The sequence below is a fragment of the Aulonocara sp. 'chitande type north' Nkhata Bay genome, linkage group LG6, assembly GCF_057382095.1.
Source record: "Aulonocara sp. 'chitande type north' Nkhata Bay isolate Kocher_YH1m ecotype deep benthic linkage group LG6, A_spYH_male_GT1.1, whole genome shotgun sequence".
Lineage (NCBI taxonomy): Eukaryota > Metazoa > Chordata > Actinopteri > Cichliformes > Cichlidae > Aulonocara > Aulonocara sp. 'chitande type north' Nkhata Bay.
In genome coordinates, this window is record NC_141349.1 from 43,926,885 (window position 1) to 43,948,941 (window position 22,057).

Below are 22,057 nucleotides of genomic sequence, written 5' to 3' on the forward strand. Positions count from 1 at the left end.
CTGCTAACAGCTCCCCAAATGGCTCTTTAAATGTCAGCTGCATTTTGGCTCATGGTCCATTTAAGGTGGACTGTGACCAAGTAGAAACCCATCCCATCACGGACGCTGTGTCCTCTGGACTGAGGATGAGGAACCATCTGGCTTACTGTCAGTTCAAAGATGGTCCTCCAGATGGTAAAGAGGGAGGGGTGCAGTAGTCCACATGGCAGGGGGAACTTGTTCATCCATGGAGCAAACAGGCTCTTTAAATGTCAGCTGCATTCTGGCACCAAGAAAGCGATCTGTTAGTGTTTTCCTGTATTCGTGTAGGGATTCATCTCCCACCGAGGAAACCTTCAAAATGTGTCGCAGGCGAGTTCAGAGTTTGTTCTGTGGACGTGTGAAGGTTGGTGTGACACAGGAGGATGCTGGGATAGAGAGAGAGATGCAGGCAGGTGAAGAAGAAGCATCTCCGCGTACGTATGAACACACGTGTGGCAGAACGACACGGCTTGTCAGCTGCAGTTTGGCTGCTGATGTGAAGACGAGGACTCTGTTTTCCCAGGTGTGCCTGAAGGAGTCGCGGGGCACAGCTGCAACAACGAGCTTGACTTGGAGTCAAAGACCCCGCCCCATCACCAGCCGCCCTGTCGTGTTGTGACCATAAATTTTAAATGTTCACATGTGACCGAGTCGCAGCTCCTCGATGATGCATCCTTCTCTGCACCTTGACCATAACATTGCATCTCCTGCAGTTTTGCATTGACGGTGGATATTTAACTGCCCTTCTAATTGTTGGTGGTGTAGTGGTTAGCACATTTACCCGGCAAGCTCAAGTCACCGGTTTGATTCCAGGTAGTGACACTAATCGCATCAGATGTAAAAACGCTGCCAAACCAAAAATCTGGAGCTGAAAAGAGCTTCTTTGTAATTAAGAACGGAGCTCAATGGCTCACAGCCTGAATGAAAGGTGTTTCTTAACCCTTTAACCCAGGGGTGTCCAACTCCAGGCCTTGAGGGCCGGTGTCCAACTCCAGGCCTCGAGGGCCGGTGTCCTGCAGGTTTTAGATGTGTCCGTGATCCAACACAGCTGATTTAAACGGCTAAATGACCTCCTCAACATGTCTTGAAGTTCTCCAGAGGCCTGGTAATGAACTAATCATGTGATTCAGGTGTGAAGACCCAGGGTAAGATCTAAAACCTGTAGGACACCGGCCCTCGAGGCCTGGAGTTACCCACGCCTGCTTGAAACCCTTTCCGTCACCGGCGACAGGTTAGGGTTTAAAGCAGGGGTGCCCAATCCCGGTCCTCGAGAGCTACCGTCCTGCAGCTTTTAGATGCATCCTTGTTCCCACACACCTGAATCAAATGAATGGCTTGTTATCAGGCCTTTGCCAAACATGATGGCATGCTGAAGAGATCAAACCATTTGATTCAGCTGTGTTGGAGTAGGGATGCATCTAAAAGCTGCAGGATAGTAGCTCTCGAGGACCGGGATTGGGCACCCCTGGTTTAAAGGGTTAAAGACACACTGTACATCGTTCATACTGAAAGTGCTGCGAGTGTGTACAGTCATGCAGTACTTACAGCTCTCCAGCTGCATGATGCACGTCTGAACATCCATCGGGAAGTTTTTTAGATCCATGGGACACGACAGAGTTAACGTTAGCCTGAAAAGAAAGAGAGGAGACACTGAAGACCGAGACCGTGGGTTCAAAGTCACAGACATCGTAACATGTCAGTTTATATCAATGTGCCACCTGCACTGTTGGAACCAAGAGGATACCCGATAATATCAGACTTTATACATCAAAATATTCAGAAACGAGATCCCACTCTGACAAACTTACAGAACCACTGTCAGCATCTAATGTTTAAATCCTAAAGCCGGCACATGAAGACCTTCTCTCTTTGACTCACGATGGACATAAAAAGTTCCACTAAACCTAAAAATGAAGAATAAATGTTTAATCGGAGCTCATATTATAACATTTGCAAGTCAGATTAGTCAAATGAATAAATGCGGTCCAGTGTTTAAACGCGACGAGCTAGCAGTGAGAAAACAGTGTGAGGCCAGAGGACATGTGGCGAGGCAGCAGCGAGCTCAAATCAGAACATTTCTGAAGATCAGCCTAAAACTGCTCCAAAGTTTGGACCTGTTCATTAACTAACCTGTAAAGCACTTTACTTTCACATATCAAAGACTTACATTTAGCACCATGAAGTCTGAGGCGATGGACTTAAACCCAACAACAGGAAGATATTCTAAACATTTTTATATCAGTGACCTGATTAAATAGACACGACTGCAGACGTGCATATATTCATTCTGCAGATGCGTCTTCCTCGGTATCTCAGAGTTCGCTGCGTGCCTCTGGCTATGAAAGCATGCATGCATGTATGTACACTGCACACGGATCCTTGGTTTCACGCATAAAGGAGCTTGTACCTTCAAATTACAGGAAATAAACAGAAGTCAGAGTGACATGACTCCATGTGTCACGAAGGTTTTTCTTAACCGTGCTGCTGCTCACCTTATAGAGTACAAAACATTGCCGTTCTTGAATATCCTGAGCAGTTTGTTGTCTGTGGTGACTTCGTGGAAGTGGGCTCCCTTCTCGTTGGCGAAGAACAGATCCGGTTTCCATATGGAGTCTAACATAGAGGGATCCAGGTCCAGAGAGTCATCGGGGTATTCGGAATACGCCAGCCTGGGATCGTTCCACTGCTGACGGAGGAAGATGTTCACTCGGTAGTCCTGCAGACACACAACATAACACGACTAAGTCACACATAGAGAAGCACATGCGACTGTCAGAAACGTAAAAATAAATAACCACAGAGATCATTTACACGAGAACAGGAGGAGAAACTATACAGTTGTCCCTCGTGACCACGTGGAAACCATCCTGTGGCCTGACTGACTGGAAATCAAGGATACCGCGTTCTCCAGACTGATGAGGAGGCGAACATCCAGCTTGTTATCAGGTCAAAGATAACAAGGAAGACGTTAGTCCACGTCCACGAAGCCCCATCAAAGCTCTGATGCTCTGAAGGCAGCTGATGGAATCTTTTTTCAGCGAGAGACTCAAATCCAACAGCGAGTGAGTCTATAGAGTCTAAACTGGCCTGCAGTGCAGACCTTTCACACACTGACGTGTTAGGGAATGAAAAGCATGACAAAGGAGGCCCTGCATATTGTTGCATTTCCCCTGACACACAGATATGCATGCTCGTGTTGTCTGAACAGGACAAGTTCCCTGAACATGTTCTCACAGGGCAGATATAAATTGGGCTACGTGTCGTTTCACAGAAGTCCTGGAACCTGATTCGTATACTCAATCACTGAACCCGTCATATTTTTATCCTGACTGAAAGGCTTGAGGTGTACACAGATGAGACAGAGGCCTGTAATCAATTATAGACCTGTGCATCAGCTGTGCTGGAGGATAGCGTGATGCAAACATGTCAGTGAACACGTGTTCATGCACAGGCACACCTTATAGGCGGCTGACGCCTCGTTACTCCCATCAGTATACGCAGGCATGAGCGTGCAGCAATGTGACTGCTTCAGCCTTGAAGGGTCCTCGAGGCGACTCCTTTCTTACAGCTCAGTCGAAGCGCAAAAACAGCAGCAGCAACAAGTTATATTTTTAATGCTTTGGACAGGAAGTAGCGTTGCCCTGTTTGCTGCTGTGAAGACTCAGAGATGATAGTTGGAGTGACTACAGGGGCCACAGCTTGGTTCAGTGTGTTTGTACAGATGGATGTAAATCAAGTTCCTGTAAGGAATCCCACAAGGCTCAATTTTAGGCCCTGTTTTATTTCCATGTCTACAGCTAAAGTGCACCTTTAAACAGATGGCGCCACACTCGACTGGGCTCCAGCCAGCCTACCTAGAGATGAAAGAAGTAAAAGTAAATGAAAAATGGTCTTTGAAGGAACGGTGAAAAGAATGGGCAAATTCATCAAGTCAAACCATCACATCCTTTACTCTGTGACTCACAAACTCTTATGTGACATCGTTAATCTTCCAGAGACATCTGATCACAGCAGGGATCCCATGGAAGCATTAAAAATATATAAGATAACTAATTCATTATCAACAACCATATTTCTTGGGTTGGGTATCAACACCAACAACGACTGCATCAGGCAATATAAAAGAAGGAGCTGGGGTGGACGTGGGTTGCAAAGTGGCTTGCAGGGAGGTGTGCAGCAGCTTTGGAGAGGCTAAAGCAGTTTGGTCAATCTGATATCCTTGTGTCAGTGTTGTTTATGCACCAACATTGGATCTGACCAATCACCTGCAGATGTCCACTCAGGAAAGAAAATCTAACAAAGAGGGTGGTTAGGGTGTGACTGTGTTTCCATGTCCCAGAACTATGGCATCACTACAGTGTGATTGGTCACTTTAACCTGGACCAACATCAGTGATGATGATCCAGGAACAACACCAACACGACGACATCAGATCAAGTTGTTCAGCTGAGCACTCAGATCAGCTGATCTGCTGGGATAACAGCTGGAGACCCCACAGGGGAGTTTGCATGACTCAGCAGGATCCTTCCTCTTTTCCTAAGGACGCAGTTTAGTGAAGGAACCAGCTCCATTTGTCTGTTGGAGGATTTTTTTGGAAGGTTTAACGCTCCACGAGGATAAGAGCAGCACAGCCATCTGCAGGAAACACGACTGTTTGGTCCCTCGATGGTGAAGCGAGTGCCCCGATGACACTATCACTCCAATGCACGACAGCTCCATAGAAAATTCCCAGAATGCACTGTAAAAGGCAGTGAGCATCACCGCTCGCCGTGCTCACTGAGTGGAAGTGACATCACTGCTCTTCCACTTCAGCAGAGCTCGGGCGGAGCTGGAGTCGCTGTGCAGCGAGCGCACATGTGGCTGATGAAACTAACTCAAGCAGCGTCGATGCTTCTGAACGCGCTGCTTTTATTTCACGAGCTGCGACTTCTCCTCAGACGTGTCGCAGGGCCCAAACCCACAACAGCCCTGCCACAGCTTCAGCTTAGACATTTCAGATCGTTGTGTAGCCTACCGACATACAACAGGAGGGCAAGGTGCACCTAAGTGAAACCCAGATCAGACCCCCACTGTAGGACAGCAGAGTAAGAAGGTGGATAAAAGTGGAGCGAGGGCAGAGCTGTGCGGATATTACATTTCACAGGTGACTTATTCTGCACCGCTGCATCACATTTGCAGTCGTAGGAGAGCGAACGTCATGATCACGGCTCCCAGGGAGTCATGTTGCAGATTCATTGGTGTCTCAGCGCTCACTGACGCAGGACTCAGGAAATACTATTCACTGTGCAGCGATGCAGTGGCTGACCCGGGGCGATCCTGCACGCTCTCACACTCCTGATCTCTGCTGGCAGCCAGAGAGTCCTGCATCTGTTCAGCTATCAATTATTTTAGCTTTCACGCAGTATTTGCACCATGCGTGAAACACAGAACCTTTCTTTCATAGTCCTGTTTCAAAATCCTTCCCGGTACACACTCGCCCCATGCTTTAAGTATTTACTGCAGTCTAATGAAGGAGAGGGGAAGGTAAACAAATGCAACACATTAGTTTGAGTTTGCATTTTTTTAAATGCTTCAAAACGGATCAAATAATGAGCAGTACACAGCAAATTCAAAAGTGTTAAATGTTTTGGTGTTAATAGTCTTCTTGCAAAAGTAGAGTTAATTTTACTCTAAGCAGAGTCACATTCTTTTAATGTAACTCTGAGGTGTAAAATGATAGTAGTTAAAATCGAGTGTTAAAAATGAGTGTTTCTCTGTCAAATCTGGAGGTGTTACAATGGAAACATTAACTCTTGACCTCTTAACTCTGAACTCCTACAGGGGCTATGACACCAACAGAGTAAATTCACAGACTCCGCCCCCAGCACGGCTCCAATCGAAGCTGAAGTGAAGCCGTTTCAGAACATTTTGCTCTACATATTTGAGTTGTTTGCCATGCTTGGTAAGTCATTTTTTCAAAGATTGTTTCAATTATTTCTATTAGCTTTTACTTCTGTGGCTCTTTGGAGTTGAGACAAAGCTGTGTGAAAGGCATTAGCCATGTTGCTCGCTGATAGCATAATATTCTGTTTTAGCTAGCTGAAAGGTATTGTTTGCGGGCAAATACCACAGCCTTGAAAAAAGCTTGCATGTGAATTTTCAGTCAAACTTTTGGTCAAATACACCTAAAACAATGTCTAGAATGTGAAATGTTGGTATAATGGTGCTACTTGAAGCCTGAAAACGATCGCCCATAAAAAAAAGCGAGCAAACAGCAGTAGCAGACGTCCTGACTGGATTCTACGTTAGCATAGATCCCTCCAGAGTTTTGTGCACACGGTTTAGGTAAAAATGAAAAAGGTTGAGGTTTTACATTTAGTTCAGTATTACCTGTTGCCTGTGTCCTTGTCTTTTGGGAAAATACTTTACACAAGTAGTGGCTCAAAGATGATTCCTTTTTTTTTTACTGTGCTGCAATTGTTTACTGGATTATTTGTGCCATTAATTAGTGTCAACTAATTTTTATTCAATCTCCGCACAGGATATGCTTGTGAAGATGGAATATGGGGGAGAGCAGAAGTGCGTTACAGTTCCACAAAGGGATGAATGAAGGACATGCATATTGTATTGAAGAAATAAGTGATGAGATGCTGTTATTTGCATTTACCATGTCAGACCTTTTGATAAACAAAATTCTAATGAAAGTGAGAACATGTACACTGTTACATCTTTCAGAAAATGTTTTGAAATTGTGGTGCACAGTTCAGAATAAATGTTTTTCAAAAACCATTGCGTCTTTTTAGTAAATGTTTATTTCCAAAAGAAATTTCTAGAAGTTCAGAACAGTAAAATTCCTGCTTTTTAGAATGAATTAGAAGATAACTCTTACGTAGTTAAACTAAAATACTCTTTGAGAGTTAATATATAAACTCTTAACACCAAGTGTTAAATTATCAACTCCAGACAGATTTGGTGTTTAACACTAAATCAGAGTTAACGTACCAACTCTCCAAAAAGAGTTAAATTAACACTCTCTGGTGTGGACCCATATAGACACTTTAATAGTGTTGAAGTCAAATCCGACAGTGTTAATTTGGACATGCTGGATTTGCTGTGTAGTAGTGTTAGTCCGCTGTAAATGTGTCGGCTGTTGTCACGAATCACAGGAAAATTCCCAGAGGACGTCGTTCTCATCGCGTGTTTAAGCTCACTGCTTTGGTTTCTCTGAGACTGAAATGTGCAAACATACATGGAAATGCAGCAAATCAGGCAAAAGCAGTGTGTGTCCAAGTCTAACGAGCTGTAAAGTGAGCGTTTGGTGTGAACACCTTTATCCTTCAGCACAGACTGAACTCTGAGTATCTCCAGGAAAAGTTCTTCAGGCTTCTTGAAGGACATTCAAAGCATTTCTTTAGGTGTTCCTGCCTTTAGCGCTGCTGCTCCAGCACCACCTCTGGTCCCAGAGCTCCGTCCACAGTCCTTGCTTCAGATATTTAAGAAATGTGGTGCGATCGGCTAATAATTCAAACATTTTAAAACCAATAATCCTGGGCATATTTAAAAGGACAAAGCACATGTGCTCCCTTTGTCCACACAGTCATCTGTCTGCGACAGCAGGGAGCTGCTCTGAGTGAAATCTTCACCCAACCAACAGGTAACAGAAGCTACGTCCACCCGTCCACCTCTGCAGCCAGCACACCCACTGGAAACGCATGCTTAAGATAAGCTGTGGGTGTTTACTGCACCCAAGCGACCAAAACTGAAGCATTCAAGCACATTAAGGGGTCGGCTGTAAACCGACGCACAGGTGCACAAAAACCTTCTCACACAGGGTTTAACTGAAAAAGGTTCCAGTGAGGACAACACACACACGCACACGCACACACACACGCACACGCACACACACACTCACACACACACACGCACACACTGTGGATTAAAGAGGATGGAGAGACTGAGTGAACAAATAAAAAACTGTTTAACAGAAGTAAATCTGTTTATCAGAGATAGCGTGGAGCCGAGTGAGCCAACCTGGCTCTAAGCCCTGTGTGTGTGTGTGTGTGTGTGTGTGTGTGTGTGTGCGCGCGCGTGTGTGTGTGTGTGCGTGTGTGTGTGTGTGTGTGTGTGTGTGTGTGTGTGTGTGTGTGTGTGTGTGTGTGTGTGTGTGTGTGTGTGTGCGCGCGCGTGTGTGTGTGTGTGTGTGTGTGCGTGTGTGTGTGTGCGCACGTACAGTATGTGTGGTACTGTGTCTTAAAAAAATCACTCTGGAGCTCTGATCCTCTGTCTGATGTGATGCTAAAACTGTTTTGGGGGAAAAGTGTGTTAAACAAAGAAAAGATGTTACAAACACTGACTCGTTGCCATTAAACTGATGTTTCTCTGAAAGGTACTTTTTATAAATTCCTGCATTTAAAATCGTTTAAACCCTAAAAATGAACTAAAGCTGCTAAAAGAATGTGAGCTTTGACTTTTTGTCCAGGACTTGAAGACACATCAGCTGAAGTTAAACTGGTGCTGACCCGGGCATTTTTAGCAAATAGTACCACATATTTTTATTTATTAAAGGTGTGTTTATAATTTCATAACTCCAAAATAGATGTTTTCATGAATATAAGAGTGCTTATTAAGAGTTTTCATGTTTAAAGATTGATCGGCTGTACTGATCGGTGGGGTGTACGTGTGTCAGATCTCTATCAGACCTCCACAGCCCCTCGGATGGATGAGTGCTACATCAGGACATGTTTGATGTGCTTCTAGGATTCCTGACAGCGTGCCCTTTAAGATGTGAACAATTATTATTGTTGTTGTTGCAGCTATTATTTCTGAAGTAGCTTTACTCTTTTTTCCACACAAATCATTTCCATCTTATCTGCTCTGCATAGTTTGCTTTTACCTATATTTGGTACTCATTCATCCACCCATCATCCATCCATCCATCCATCATCCATCCATCCATCCATCATCATCCATCCATCCATCCATCATCCATCCATCCATCCATCCATCCATGCATCATCCATCATCCATCCATCATCCATCCATCCATCCACCCATCATCCATCCATCATCCATCCATCCATCCATCATCATCCATCCATCCATCCATCCATCATCATCCATCCATCCATCCATCCATCATCCATCCATCCATCATCCATCCATCCATCATCATCCATCCATCCATCATCATCCATCCATCCATGCATCATCCATCCATCCATCATCCATCCATCCATCCATCCATCCATCATCATCCATCCATCCATCCATCCATCATCATCCATCCATCATCCATCCATCCATCCATCATCCATCCATCCATCCATCATCCATCCATCCATCCATCCATCCATCATCCATCCATCCATCCATCCATCATGCATCCATCCATCCATCCATCCATCATGCATCCATCCATCCATCCATCCACCATCCATCATCCATCCATCCATCCATCCATCCATCATCATCCATCCATCCATCCATCATGCATCCATCCATCCACCATCCATCCATCCATCCATCATCCATCCATCCATCCATCCATCCATCCATCCATCCATCCATCCATCCATCCATCATCCATCCATCCATCCATCATGCATCCATCCATCCATCCATCATCCATCCATCCATCCATCATGCATCCATCCATCCATCATGCATGCATCCATCCATCCATCCATCATGCATCCATCATGCATCCATCAACCCATCCATCCATCCATCCATCCATCATGCATCCATCACCCCATCCATCCATCCATTCATCCATCCATCAACCCAACCATCCATCCATCCATCCATCCATCCATCAACCCAACCATCCATCCATCATGCATCCATCATCCATCCATCCATCATCCATCCATCCATCCATCCTTCCATCCATGCATGCATCCATTACTTAAATATTTTAGAAATCTGTCAAACAGTTGTTTAAAACAACAGCTATATTACTATTTATTAGTATGATAAACTGAAACTACTAAAATGTCCTTATTCACACATGATAACCAAAGAATAATATCTATTTTTAAGGCCTCATTTTCCTTGATATCAGTATTCTTTTGCTATTGAATATTGAAGACTTCCCAGCTGTTCCTAGAGCCTAATTTCTAATGAAACTTTGGTGCGATCCATTGTTGAATCCACTAAATCCCAGATCTGATCAGCAGCATTCAGCGGGACTTTGAATTGGCCCGTCCTTCAGTCCCAGGACTCCAGATTCTTTTTCCTGCTCAAAGACTCTGCACAGCTTTAAAGAATGGATGGATGGATGGATGGGTTGATGGATGCATGATGGATGGATGGATGGTTGGGTTGATGGATGGATGGATGGATGCATGATGGATGGATGGATGGATGATGATGGATGGATGGATGGATGATGGATGGATGGATGATGATGGATGGATGGATGGATGGATGATGATGGATGGATGGATGATGGATGGATGGATGGATGATGGGTGGATGGATGATGATGGATGGATGGATGGATGGATGATGGATGGATGGATGGATGGATGCATGATGGATGGATGGATCGATGGATGGATGGATGGATGGATGGATGGATGGATGGATGATGCATGGACGTCTGCTTTTACTCACACTGGAGACTTTGTCAGACTCTGATCTCTGCCTGAAGGTCAGCAGTGGACTTCCTTCTGTCTCTACTATTTAAATTCTTGAGTTTCCTGACATCTGCCTCCGTCAGCCTGCGTTTGCCGCCTCGTCCTCGGTGCATTCTCTAAGTACTCGTCTCTCCATCGACTCTGAAGTGTACTCGACCGCACAGCGAGGACACTTCATGTCTCACGCTGTTAGTCTCAGAGAGCGTCCAGCATCACGACGCGCTGTAACGTCCACCCTCTCCTTTACAGTCACTTCTCTTTTTACTGCTCGGAACAAGAGCGAGACGTCTCAACCTGAATTCATTATAAGTTTTCTTTAGTAATGAAAGACTATTTATCACTAATTCAACCACATTTTTATGCTTTTTTTAAATGCATGGAAACAACAGCAATAATTATATTTTAGAATCAAAAACATTATTTAGATTGACGAGTCTGGACATGCTCTTGGATCCACTGTTTCAGAAATATAAAGAGTGATTTCGGTAATTACCAATAATATTGATTTAGGGCAGCTGTGACATGTTTGATGAACTTTATTGACAGCGATCCAAAGACAAACTGGGCACTTTGGGTTCAGATGTACCGGTGCTGAAGGCCTACATGTTCCTAGAAATGCAGATGCTGAACTTTTCAGTATGAACGTATTTACGTTCCTCATCAGTGCGATCACCGCCCTCCCAGTTTCTGCTCCAGTTATCGTTCTGGGGTTCTTAGCAGAGGTGGGCGTGTTCAGACGGTTAGCGCTCAGCTGTGTGAAAGGAGCGATGGTTGAATCCTGACCTGACGTATGGCTGCCCTGTCTTCTTCCTCTTTACGGATACCAGATTAAACTGTGCTTGACCACGCCCCCCATCAGCTGATTTTAGATCTAACGCTTTCACGTCCAGGGAGCGTGGTGTCCTAGTGCCACGTGTGAAGAGGACAGACGCGATAAAAGGTCTAGAAACTCAACGAGTCCACATAAAAAAATAAAAATGTGTTGATCAGAAGGTCACATATCACGGAGGTGGACAGTCTGGTTCTTTCCCCTGCTGTGAGGGTGGATGATGCTGTTATCTACCTGTTGCAGCGTGCTCAGTCTCACCTGGGTGGCACTGGTGGCTCGGTGAGAATCATGTTTTTTTAGTTTTCCAGTGTCTTCAATGTCCAACCACTTCCTAACACTCCAGCGACCCAAACATTGAATCATGCTCGCTGGTGACCCTGCAGAGGCTCGCTGTATTACTGGTGGGCAGGAGTCAGAGTGCAGAGAGCTGCTGAGGAGCTCGGTGGAGACGTCCATCAGAAATCACCTTCTCCTGAATGTCAGGAGGACAAAAGAGAACGTGGTCGCCTTCCAGAGGAGAACAACTGCGACTAACACTGTGAAAACATGGGTGAGGAGCTGGAACCATTACTGGCATCTGAGTCAGCTAAGGTCAGAGGTCACTGAACAAACTGCTCTCCATCAGGGAAAACATCACAGCTGCTCCCCTCCTCATGACCGAGGCAGCCACAGAGCTTCAATCATCCTCACTGCAATAAACCATACAGTGACAGGTGAACACACACACACACACACACACACACACACACACACACACACACACAGGGCTCCATCAGAGCAGCTCCCAGCGGTGCACAAAGCACTTAGACCTTGTCGCTTCAGTCATCCATCAGCTCGTCCATCCATCTTCCGAGAGCGCTCCGCGGATCTCGACCAGCTCTGCTCAGATGATTATGCAGGAACGCCACAGGAAGTGACCCGGTGTCAGAGCAGTTCAGACCACAGAAATATTTCATACCTTATATTTACAGATGTAAAGTCTCAGACATTTGTGGGTTTACAGGCGTCTAAAGCAAAGCTCCCTCGTTATAAACCCACAGAGACCGCCTCTGTGACGAGCAGATGTTTCAGCGTTTTGGTGCTTTTTCCATCAAGTGCTTCAGTTTTTATTAATAATCACTTTAAAGCTGTTAACCAGATAAGCAGACAGTCCGATCACATGACCCCGTAGCAGCAGCAATCGGTGACAACGGGAAGGAAAAACTCCCTTTTGACAGGAAGAAACTCCAACAGTTGGAGTGAGGAGACGAGAAAAGTGGAGACACGGACAGATCAAAAAAGATGAAGGTTAATAACGTGAAAAACATGAGGTGTGAAAAGAAAAGCCCCGTGCATGATGGGTAGTCCCCCAGCGGCCTGAGCCTGTAGCAGCATAACTCAGGGCCACCTGTCAGCAGCCTGAAGGCTTTCAGGCAGTTTTTACATGACGAGGGATGAGAAAGGTTCAGCACTCTGTCCCACTCTGTTTCCTGTTTCCTCTTCCTGCTTCTACTCTCTGAATATGTTTTCTGACTTTGAGCATCGTTTGTGTGCAGCGAGTCGTGATGTCACGGATGCTTTTAATGACAGACAAACCAAAATAAATATTAATACTACATTTGCAGAGTGAAGTTCTGAATATGCATTGTGTTTTAAGGGGAAAGAAATCACCATGGTTGTTGTAAATTTATGTCTTAGCTGATAAAGTATGAATGCACGACATCCTGGAAGAAATCACAGCTACTTTATTCCACCAGCGTCTCCTCGAGTGCACTCTTGTTTGTCCTGCCGCCGGGCGGGGGGACTCCTAACAGGGTGGGACAGCTCTGCAGCACTCCTAAATCCTGGAGGAGCTGGAGTGACTTTCACAGGTTACAAAACTGATGAAAAAATGCTTTTATTGCCTGAACGTCAGAGGCCACGTGCATCGCTCGGAGCATTCGGGGACATTCAAACAGTGTCGGTGCAGCGAGACCACGAAACCCGATCCTGGTCTGCAGCCGCGTTCGTGTGCGCGTATCGTATCGGTGTACAAAGCAGCTCGCGTGCACGGCGGACCGCCTTCACGTCACTTTAAAGTATTTGCTGTCAGACTCGGTAAATGCCCGCGGCGCACATCTGCTATTCCTGTCTGCTCGTCTGTCTCTTCTGATTTCTGTCTCTGTCTGCCTCGCTCTGTCATCGTCTCCACTCGTCACCGTGACTTCCTGTCTGCTCGCAGTTTGAAGCTTTTCTTTAACTGATTATTTGGCCTTTAAATACAGATTACAAGTTAACTACCATATACAATCCTCTTATCACACAACACTGTGCTGCACAGGAGCCGCACAGTTTTATGTTTTCTACGGTGGCCTTGAGCCGCAGCTCTCCTTCTTTGGACATCAGCTACTTGAAAATACGCTCCGTGTGCAGGCAGACGTGGACATCTGCAGAACACAAAACAGCTTTATCGCTGAACAGAAACCAGGAACTGCACTGAGCAGAAATCACAGGAAACGAAACAGACGGGACACACAGCTGGAACACACCTGAGAACTCAGGTGAACTAAATCTAACTAACGACACAGAACAAGCAAAACTGCCTCACACGAGACAGGAGACTAACAAATTAAAGCAGGAAGTAACGCACAGCGAGACTCTGATTACGACGCGTGAGCGTGACACCAGGACCGGGGACAGAGACTGAAGACAGACGGATGCAGAGCTCAGACGGACGACAACAGGGAGCCTAACGGAAGCCTCTGATTGGCAGAGGCTTGGTGTTTCACAAAGCGCCAGTGCAGTGAAAGCAACCCTGCAGAGCCCGGACCTCAGCATCACCGCAGCAGGGTGGGATCATCCTGGCAGCGAGCGCAGCTCACAGTAATCACATCATCGGGAAGCGAAGCCAGCTCCCAGTGTTCCCAGCACGGACACAGACCTGCTCTGGTTAGTCACCGTCTCACAGAGAAAGCTCTGGTTGACACTGCAGCTCGTTTGATTGGACTTAAAACAATAAAAGCATCTTTTCTGAGTGAGACTCATGAATCCTGATTACACAGAGGCCTTCTGTGTGAGTCCTGACTGTGGCTGTGATTTGGTCCAGAGATGGATGTGATGAAGACGGGTCAACATTTTTAGAGAACGATGACCTCTGACCTGTGACAGCGATCGTGGTTTGAGCGTGCACACTGAAAAATGACGCTGCCGTGCGTCATGGAGCATGACACCTCGCCGCGTTTCCTGTTCTCGGAATGAGAACATGCCGACAGTACTCACTAATCAGGAAGTGATGAAAGGCTTAAATTACTAATACTGCCCTCGGTGTGCGTTTGGTGATGTCTGAGCTGAATAAGCCCGACAGCTTCCTCTCCGTGCGCTGAGCGTTCGGCCCTGTGCACTCAAGTATTCTATCGAGCAGTCAAGGACGAACGGCGACTTTAACACACGCTGCAAAGTGCAGCAGCAACACCACCTGACGGTGTCCAGTGTTCCTGAGAGGTGGAGGAAGCTACAATATGTTTATGACTGCTTTACAAACATGAAGCTGTTACTCACCATGGTCGTCTCAGCAATGGAGCCAAAGCTGTTGATGAAAATGTTGCAGGAAACGTTGACGGGAGGACCTGCCGAGAGACAAGGACATGCGTCAGCTTCATCCTCCGCCCACCTCTTCCCTCCTGTGTGTGTTTGATTACAGGACTGGTTTGGGTGCACGTACACCAGTTCAGCCAGTAACAGTCAGTCTACGTCTGCTGTGTGTATGTGTGTGTGTGTGTGTGTGTGTGTATTCATATCTTTGTGGGGTCCTGGTCCCCACAAGTTTGAAGGCATCTTTTAGACTCTAAATGTGGTTTAGTGTCAGGGTTACAGTTACAGGTGATGGTTAGGTTCAGGGTTAGACGTTCTCACTAAGATATGAATACTCGACACGTGTGTGTGTTTACACATTATATATAGAGATACTAAAACGTTCCTTGAGCGTATGAAGGATTACGTGTTTTAAGTCGTGCCTGCAGCCGTTGAACCACAGCCGTGGGGCGAGCACTGCAGGTTTGGGCTGAACCATGAAGCATGCGTCCAGCACGTCTGCCTCCGTCTTAGCTGCACAGCAACGGGTGGAGGAATGTGTGAAAAGATCGCATGCCTGGGCCAACCAGTTGTGGTTTACATCCTGTCTGCTCTGATGTTCAGGAGCTTTGGAGGTTTTAGTGAAGCTTCTGAACATTTGTGCAAACGTTTGTCGCAGCACATACATTCATGTTCTCAGAAGTGCTTTTTTAAATCAAAGTCACTGTTTTTGTGTCAGATTTGCAGAAGTTTTTACGAGTTTTTATGTGCAGACACATAAAAACTCGTAAAGAGCGCAGGTGCGACTGCAGGAAGTTATGAAAGTCAAAGGAAAGACTTCGTGACTGAACAATCAGTGAGAAATAGTTTAGACTTCACATCAGTCTGAGGTTAGTTCAGACAGACCGAAGCTGTGGGACACGCCAGACACGAAATGCAGATTATTCTCATGTTTTTCTTCTTTTAGGCAGAAAGTGAATCATCAACATCGTTTTAAATCCAGTTTGCATTAAACTGTAAATTAATCTTTACTTCAACAGGAAGTCCCGCCTTCACCTCCATGTTCATGTCTCTGCAGATGTGTGTGATGTTCACATAGCAGAGAGGACGTTTGTGCTTCTCACTCATTCGTAGGCTCGACAGACTCTGACAGAGGATGAGCGTCCATGCGTGGAAACAAACACAAACACGCTCTCTGATTGGTGGAAATGTGCTCTCCAGTAATATTATTTATTCTCTTTGCAGCAGTCGCTGTTAGAACGGTTCTTGGATCAACTGATGTGGAGCGCATGAATAAAATCAGGCGCTGTGTGTGTCCTAACGGTTGTGGCAGCTTGGTGTGTTTCTGCGTCTGAAGGAGGAGAAAGTGGAGGTGACATGGCTGCAGGTGTTTCATAATCAGTAATCATGAATGTTTAGCCGGCTTGCTGTGAAGCCGGAGCTGCAGACGTGGAGCTGATTCAAAGTTCAGTCACGAACGCCGGGAGCCGTCTGCATCAAGCGGCTCGGCCCGCCACGCGTCAGCACGTTTCCTCACAGGCCAAACGACTTCCTGCAGTAAACACGGACGTCTCTGTAGTTACCTTTGAAGTTCGGTCTGATCCGGGCGTCGTAGCCAGAAGTCCTCCCCATCAGTTTGTCCAGGAAGTCAGAGGGAGACATCGGGACCTGGCGTGTCCTCACAGCATGGTCCAGCTCCTTACATCGAGCCACGCTGTCACTGAAACACAGCACACGTAATGGTCACGGCATCGCCGCAGCACGAGGACTTTACTTCTCTGCCAACATTAAACGCTTACGTTATGAATCTGACTCCACTTTCAAATTCAAATTCAATTTTTATTTGTCACGTACACAGTCATACACAGTACGATATGTAGTGAAATGCTTGGACAACTGCTCGTGACCTAAAGAAAACAAAAAAGGAAAAGGCTATGAATAAGATAGGAAATAAATATGAAAAATTAAAAAGGGTAAATTTAACTAGGAAGGAATAAAATATAAATTAAGGTTAAAAATAAAATAACTGTACAACACAAATTAGAATGAAGGGTAAATTTAACTGGGAAGAATAAGATAAAGATAAATATATAAATTAAAGTTGAAAATAAAATAACTGTACAACAAAATACACAATACACAATATAGAACTATATAAGAATGTATGAAGAAATCTAAATATAAATAAATATATACACAATAACAGCAGCTGTACAAGTATTAACTGGAAATGAAGAATATAGTGACCAGTGTTGTGCAAAACCAAAGTCCAGAAAGTCCAGTGTGTGTGTAAGAACCATATGTGTGGGTCAGTACTGTGTGGTGGTGTGATTGAGAGACCGTATCGCCTGCGGGAAGAAGCTCCTCCTCAGTCTCTCTGTGTTGGTCTTCAGGGAGCGGAATCGCTTTCCTGACCTCAACAGAGAGAACAGTCTGTTGTTGGGATGGCTGAGGTCCTTCACGATCTTCCTGGCCTTGGTCCAGCACCGCCTGCTGTAGATTGAGTGCAGGTCAGGGAGCTCGGAGCGGATGGTGCGCTCAGCTGACCGCACAACCCTCTGTAGAGCTCGTCTGTCCTGCATGGTGCTGTTCCCGAACCAGGTTAAGATGTTTCCCGCCAGGATGCTCTCTATGGTGCACGAGTAAAAGTTCCTGAGCACCTTGGAGGGCAGTTGGAAGTCTCTCAAGCGTCTGAGGTGGTAGAGACGCTGTCGGGCCTTTTTCACCACGGTGTTGATGTGACAGGACCATGACAGGTCCTGCGCGATGTGAACTCCGAGGTATTTGAAGCTGTCCACTCTCTCCACTGGGCACTCGTTGATGACGGGGGTCTGGTAGTTCCTCTCCTGCTTAGTGCTGAAGTCCACTATCAGCTCCTTTGTCTTACTGACGTTTAGAAGGAGGTTGTTCCTCTGGCACCAGTTCTCCAGATTCCTAATCTCCTTCAGGTAGGCCGTCTCGTTGTTATCAGAGATCAGGCCCACCACGACGGTGTCGTCAGCAAACTTGATGATGGTGGTGGAGCTGGTAGTGGCCACGCAGTCATATGTGTACAAAGAGTACAGCAGGGGGCTCAGAACACACCCACACTTATTGACACTCGATGAGCATTGGACAGCAGATTCAAACACGCCGAGGACGACGCCTCCAAAAAGCTCCCTCCACAATAAAGTTCAATCATAATTCAGTGCATCACCGCAGCTGAACCGTGGGAGTCGCTGACCGTGTCACTTCTGATCAGCTTTCACATAAAAGCTCACATTTGTTCTCTGACCTTTGCAGGAAATGGTGGAAACCACAAGCTGTGGAGCGCTCTGAGCGTCTGCAGAGCGTGCACGAAAGGATCTGACCACTCTAACATCACGGACGAGTCTGCAGTGATGACACAGCAGCTGGTCCAGATGTGTTTGTGGGAATAAACCAATCAGGCGAGCCCAGAGTTAACATGTTTACAGCCTGATACAGGAGCAGACTAACGACAGCTTTGACCTGATCTTTGTTTTTAACTCAGTTTAGTTACTTTCAGTTTTAGTCTTTTTAAGTATTATTGTTTTTAGGACTTATCACAACAAAAAACAAACATCACGTCCATAAAATCATCATCGGTGAAGCTGTGACAGCAATTTTTACCACATGAAGAAAAACTAAAGGCAAAACTGTGCAACCCCAGAACAGCTGTAGTTAATCAGATAATCAGGCCCCATCTTATCTTAATGACCTTGTAGTACCATATCACCCTATTAGAGCACTTCGCTCTCGCTCTGCAGGCCTACTTGTTGTTCCTAGAGTATTTAAAAGTAGAATGGGAGGCAGAGCCTTCAGTTTTCAGGCCCCTCTTCTGTGGAACCAGCTTCCAGTTTGGATTCAGGAGACAGACACTATCTCTACTTTCAAGATTAGGCTTCAAACTTTCCTTTTTGCTAAAGCATATAGTTAGGGCTGGACCAGGTGACCCTGAATCCTCCCTTAGTTATGCTGCAATAGACGTAGGCTGCCGGGGATTCCCATGATGCACTGGGTGTTTCTTCTTCACTCACTATGTATTAACAGACCTCTCTGCATTGAATCATACCTGTTATTAACCTCTGTCTCTCTTCCACAGCATGTCTTTATCCTGTCTTCCTTCTCTCACCCCAAACGGTCACAGCAGATGGCCCCGCCCCTCCCTGAGCCTGGTTCTGCTGGAAGTTTCTTCCTGTTAAAAGGGAGTTTTTCCTTCCCACTGTCGCCAAAGTGCTGCTCATAGGGGGTCATATGACTGTTGGGTTTTCTCTGCATGTATTATTGTAGGGTCTACAGTTTACTGGCCTAAAGCTAACAATTATTTTAAGTCTAGTTTTTCAGTAAAATGTAACTAAAAGGTTTATTCACATCTAGTTTAGTTCACATCTATAAAATTCTTGATCTATAGCTTCAGGACATCCGTGCATGTATTTATATAACTCACCTGTTTAAATCGTATTAAGGCTTAAAGTCTGGATTATTAGGGGGCGTGGCCTCTTTGACTGACAGGTGGATGGTGACACAGGTAGCTGTAGCTTCACATCTACTGGACCTCTGGATGTGTTTGTGCTGTTGGAGCATTTTTAATGGCATCATGTGACCAATCACATGGCTGCTGTGACGTTACTGTAGCAACAGAGTGTCCGACAATTATATTACAATTTCAAAGTGATAGAATAAAGTCAACAATTCACTGAATTACTGAGTTTATTATGTATTTATTATGCATGTGCACACTTAGAGCAAAGCTGCTCAGTGCGCTCCTCTAACACTGCGTGAGATGTGTGTTGGCAGATGAGCTGTCCTCTCATGTAAGTGATGTATGCGTGTGCTGCAGACCCATTAATGTCACAGGATATCGTCATGTTAATCACAGTTAATTACAATCATCACTGCTAGCATTAAATTAACACCAACTATACAGATCTGTGTGTGTCTGTGTGTGTCTGTGTGTGTCTGTGTGTGTCTGTGTGCGTGTACACTGGGGTGAATGGGTAGGTAAATGCCAAGGTAAAGCCTGATGATCCTGAAACTGCTCCTGTGCATGTGTGTGTTTGTCAGTTGGGACAAGAGGGAACATATCCAAAAATAACTCTGCACACAACATGGGTCATACTGTCTAACACGCACACATGCACACGCACACACACACACGCACACGCACACACACACACACGCACACGCACACACACGCACACACACACGCACACGCACACGCACACAGCTACATCCAAGTGTAGTTTCAGGATCATCAACCTTCACCGTGGCATTTGGATTAGCTTCCATTTAGCCCAGCGGGGACGAAGCTCCCACAGTCTCAGAGACACGACGTGGTTGTTTACCGTGGGTTCGATCGCGCTTTCAGCTCCTCCAATAAAGATGCAGCAGCAGCGACAGCAAAGGCATGAGGACAAACAGTTTGCAACTCATTCATTTGAAATGAGCTGAGGGAGACGAGAGCAACATTTAGACCTCAGACACAAAAAGAAAACAGCAGCAGGTCAGCAGCCTCCTCTCACTGTTCAGTCAGGTCCCGTAAATCACAAGCTGAGGCCGACCGTATCATCGCCTGTTTGCAGGAATAGTTTCTTTAATAACTTCTATAATAGTTCATGTAACATTAAAACACCACATGTCAGCATTCAGGCAGCGTTCACTGAATTTATACCAAACAGCTGCAGCATGAAGCCAAGCTGAAGCACCTGCAGTTCCTCTGATGTCCACCAGAGGCAGCGGGGAGTCAGGCCCATAGACGCCCATGTTAACAGCACAACTGCACCAACACACCGTCTAAGGCAGAGCTCCAGTTTGGTGCACACCGTTAAATTCTAGGATGTTAAAGGGTGTTAGTGATCGGCAGGTGTCTGTGTGACATCATACCTGTCAGCCAGGTGTGACGCCTCCAGCTGCAAATAAAACCAACACACCAAAGCTGAGGCTTTCAGCCTGAACAGAGATGAAAAACATCTGGACACAACAAACAGCAGCATGTGTCTGATTTCATCACGTGCCAGCATCATGTAGGGTGTGTGTGTCTCAGGTCCATCAGGGGTCGTCTGATGGTGGTAACTTATTACATTTCTCGGTTTCTTGTCTGCACGCCAGCCTTCCAACATCCAGCTGTGGATTGAAGCCACGCAGGCTAAAGATGGGAGAGGACCGTTTTTACAGAGACAGAGGTGCATTAAACCCAAAACTGTGCACGTGCCCACAGGCGCTACAGAGTCATCGTGTGACCCGGCGTCTTTCTTTGGACCGTACCGCTAACAGTGACACGCTCAGCTGTCGGCTTGCAGCATCTTCAATCAGACGTTAAGCTGCTTAGGTTGCTGTAGCGATACCTCTCCCAATCTTTGGTTCTGCTCGCCTCGCCTCTCTTCACAACTCTCACCATCTCTCCTCCTCCTCCTCCTCTGGCTTTCTGCTGCTTTGAAACACAACAGGACAGTAACAAGTGATGGAGACGGCACAGCATAAGAGCTGATCCTTATCAATAATGGATGAGCCTTTAATCTGGAAGTACCATCGCGCATGCAAAAGGAACCTCCAGGGAGCAGCTGAATATGTTTACTGTAATTCAGACGGCATTCATTTAAAGTGAGCTGCTCAATAACTGGCACGCACGCACACATGCACGCACGCACACACACACGCACACACTCTATTTGACTCTGAAGCTCGTCTCTGATCGACGCGTCCTGCAGCTGGCAGTCTCACCCAGAACTCGGTGAGACTGCCAGCTGGTGGAGATTCAGCCAATCAGAAACACTCCCTGCTGATTATACTGACCTGTTACTCATGCATCATGACACGGGTTGCACATTTAACCGCAACCCGAAAAAGTTGGCAGAATGTGTGAAAAGCATAAATATAGGATGTAATGATTTGAACATTCCATCAGTGGGAATTAAAGAAGCAACAAAAGTAAGAGTTACTAAAAACAAAACAGCTGGAGGAACATTTTATCATTTTGGCCGTAATCATAAACAGTTATCAGGTATAAAAAGAGGCGGAGCTTCTCAGGAGTTCAGAAAGCCTGACACTCGTGTCTCAGAGA

The 22,057-nt window shown here is 45.9% G+C and overlaps 1 protein-coding gene across 2 annotated transcripts in view; it reads right to left on the reverse strand.

The window, feature by feature from the left end:
• glra3 (glycine receptor, alpha 3) overlaps positions 1–22,057 on the reverse strand; it is a 58,789-nt gene that overhangs the window by 20,064 nt on the left and 16,668 nt on the right. For both annotated transcript variants that reach the window (XM_086297173.1, XM_086297174.1), the window contains exons 2-5: positions 16,581–16,717; positions 14,986–15,053; positions 2,514–2,737; positions 1,567–1,649 (exon numbers count right to left, since the gene is read on the reverse strand). In XM_086297173.1, coding sequence (XP_086153299.1) covers positions 1,567–1,649; positions 2,514–2,737; positions 14,986–15,053; positions 16,581–16,717 — 512 coding nt within the window. The remainder of the gene's footprint in view (positions 1–1,566; positions 1,650–2,513; positions 2,738–14,985; positions 15,054–16,580; positions 16,718–22,057) is intronic.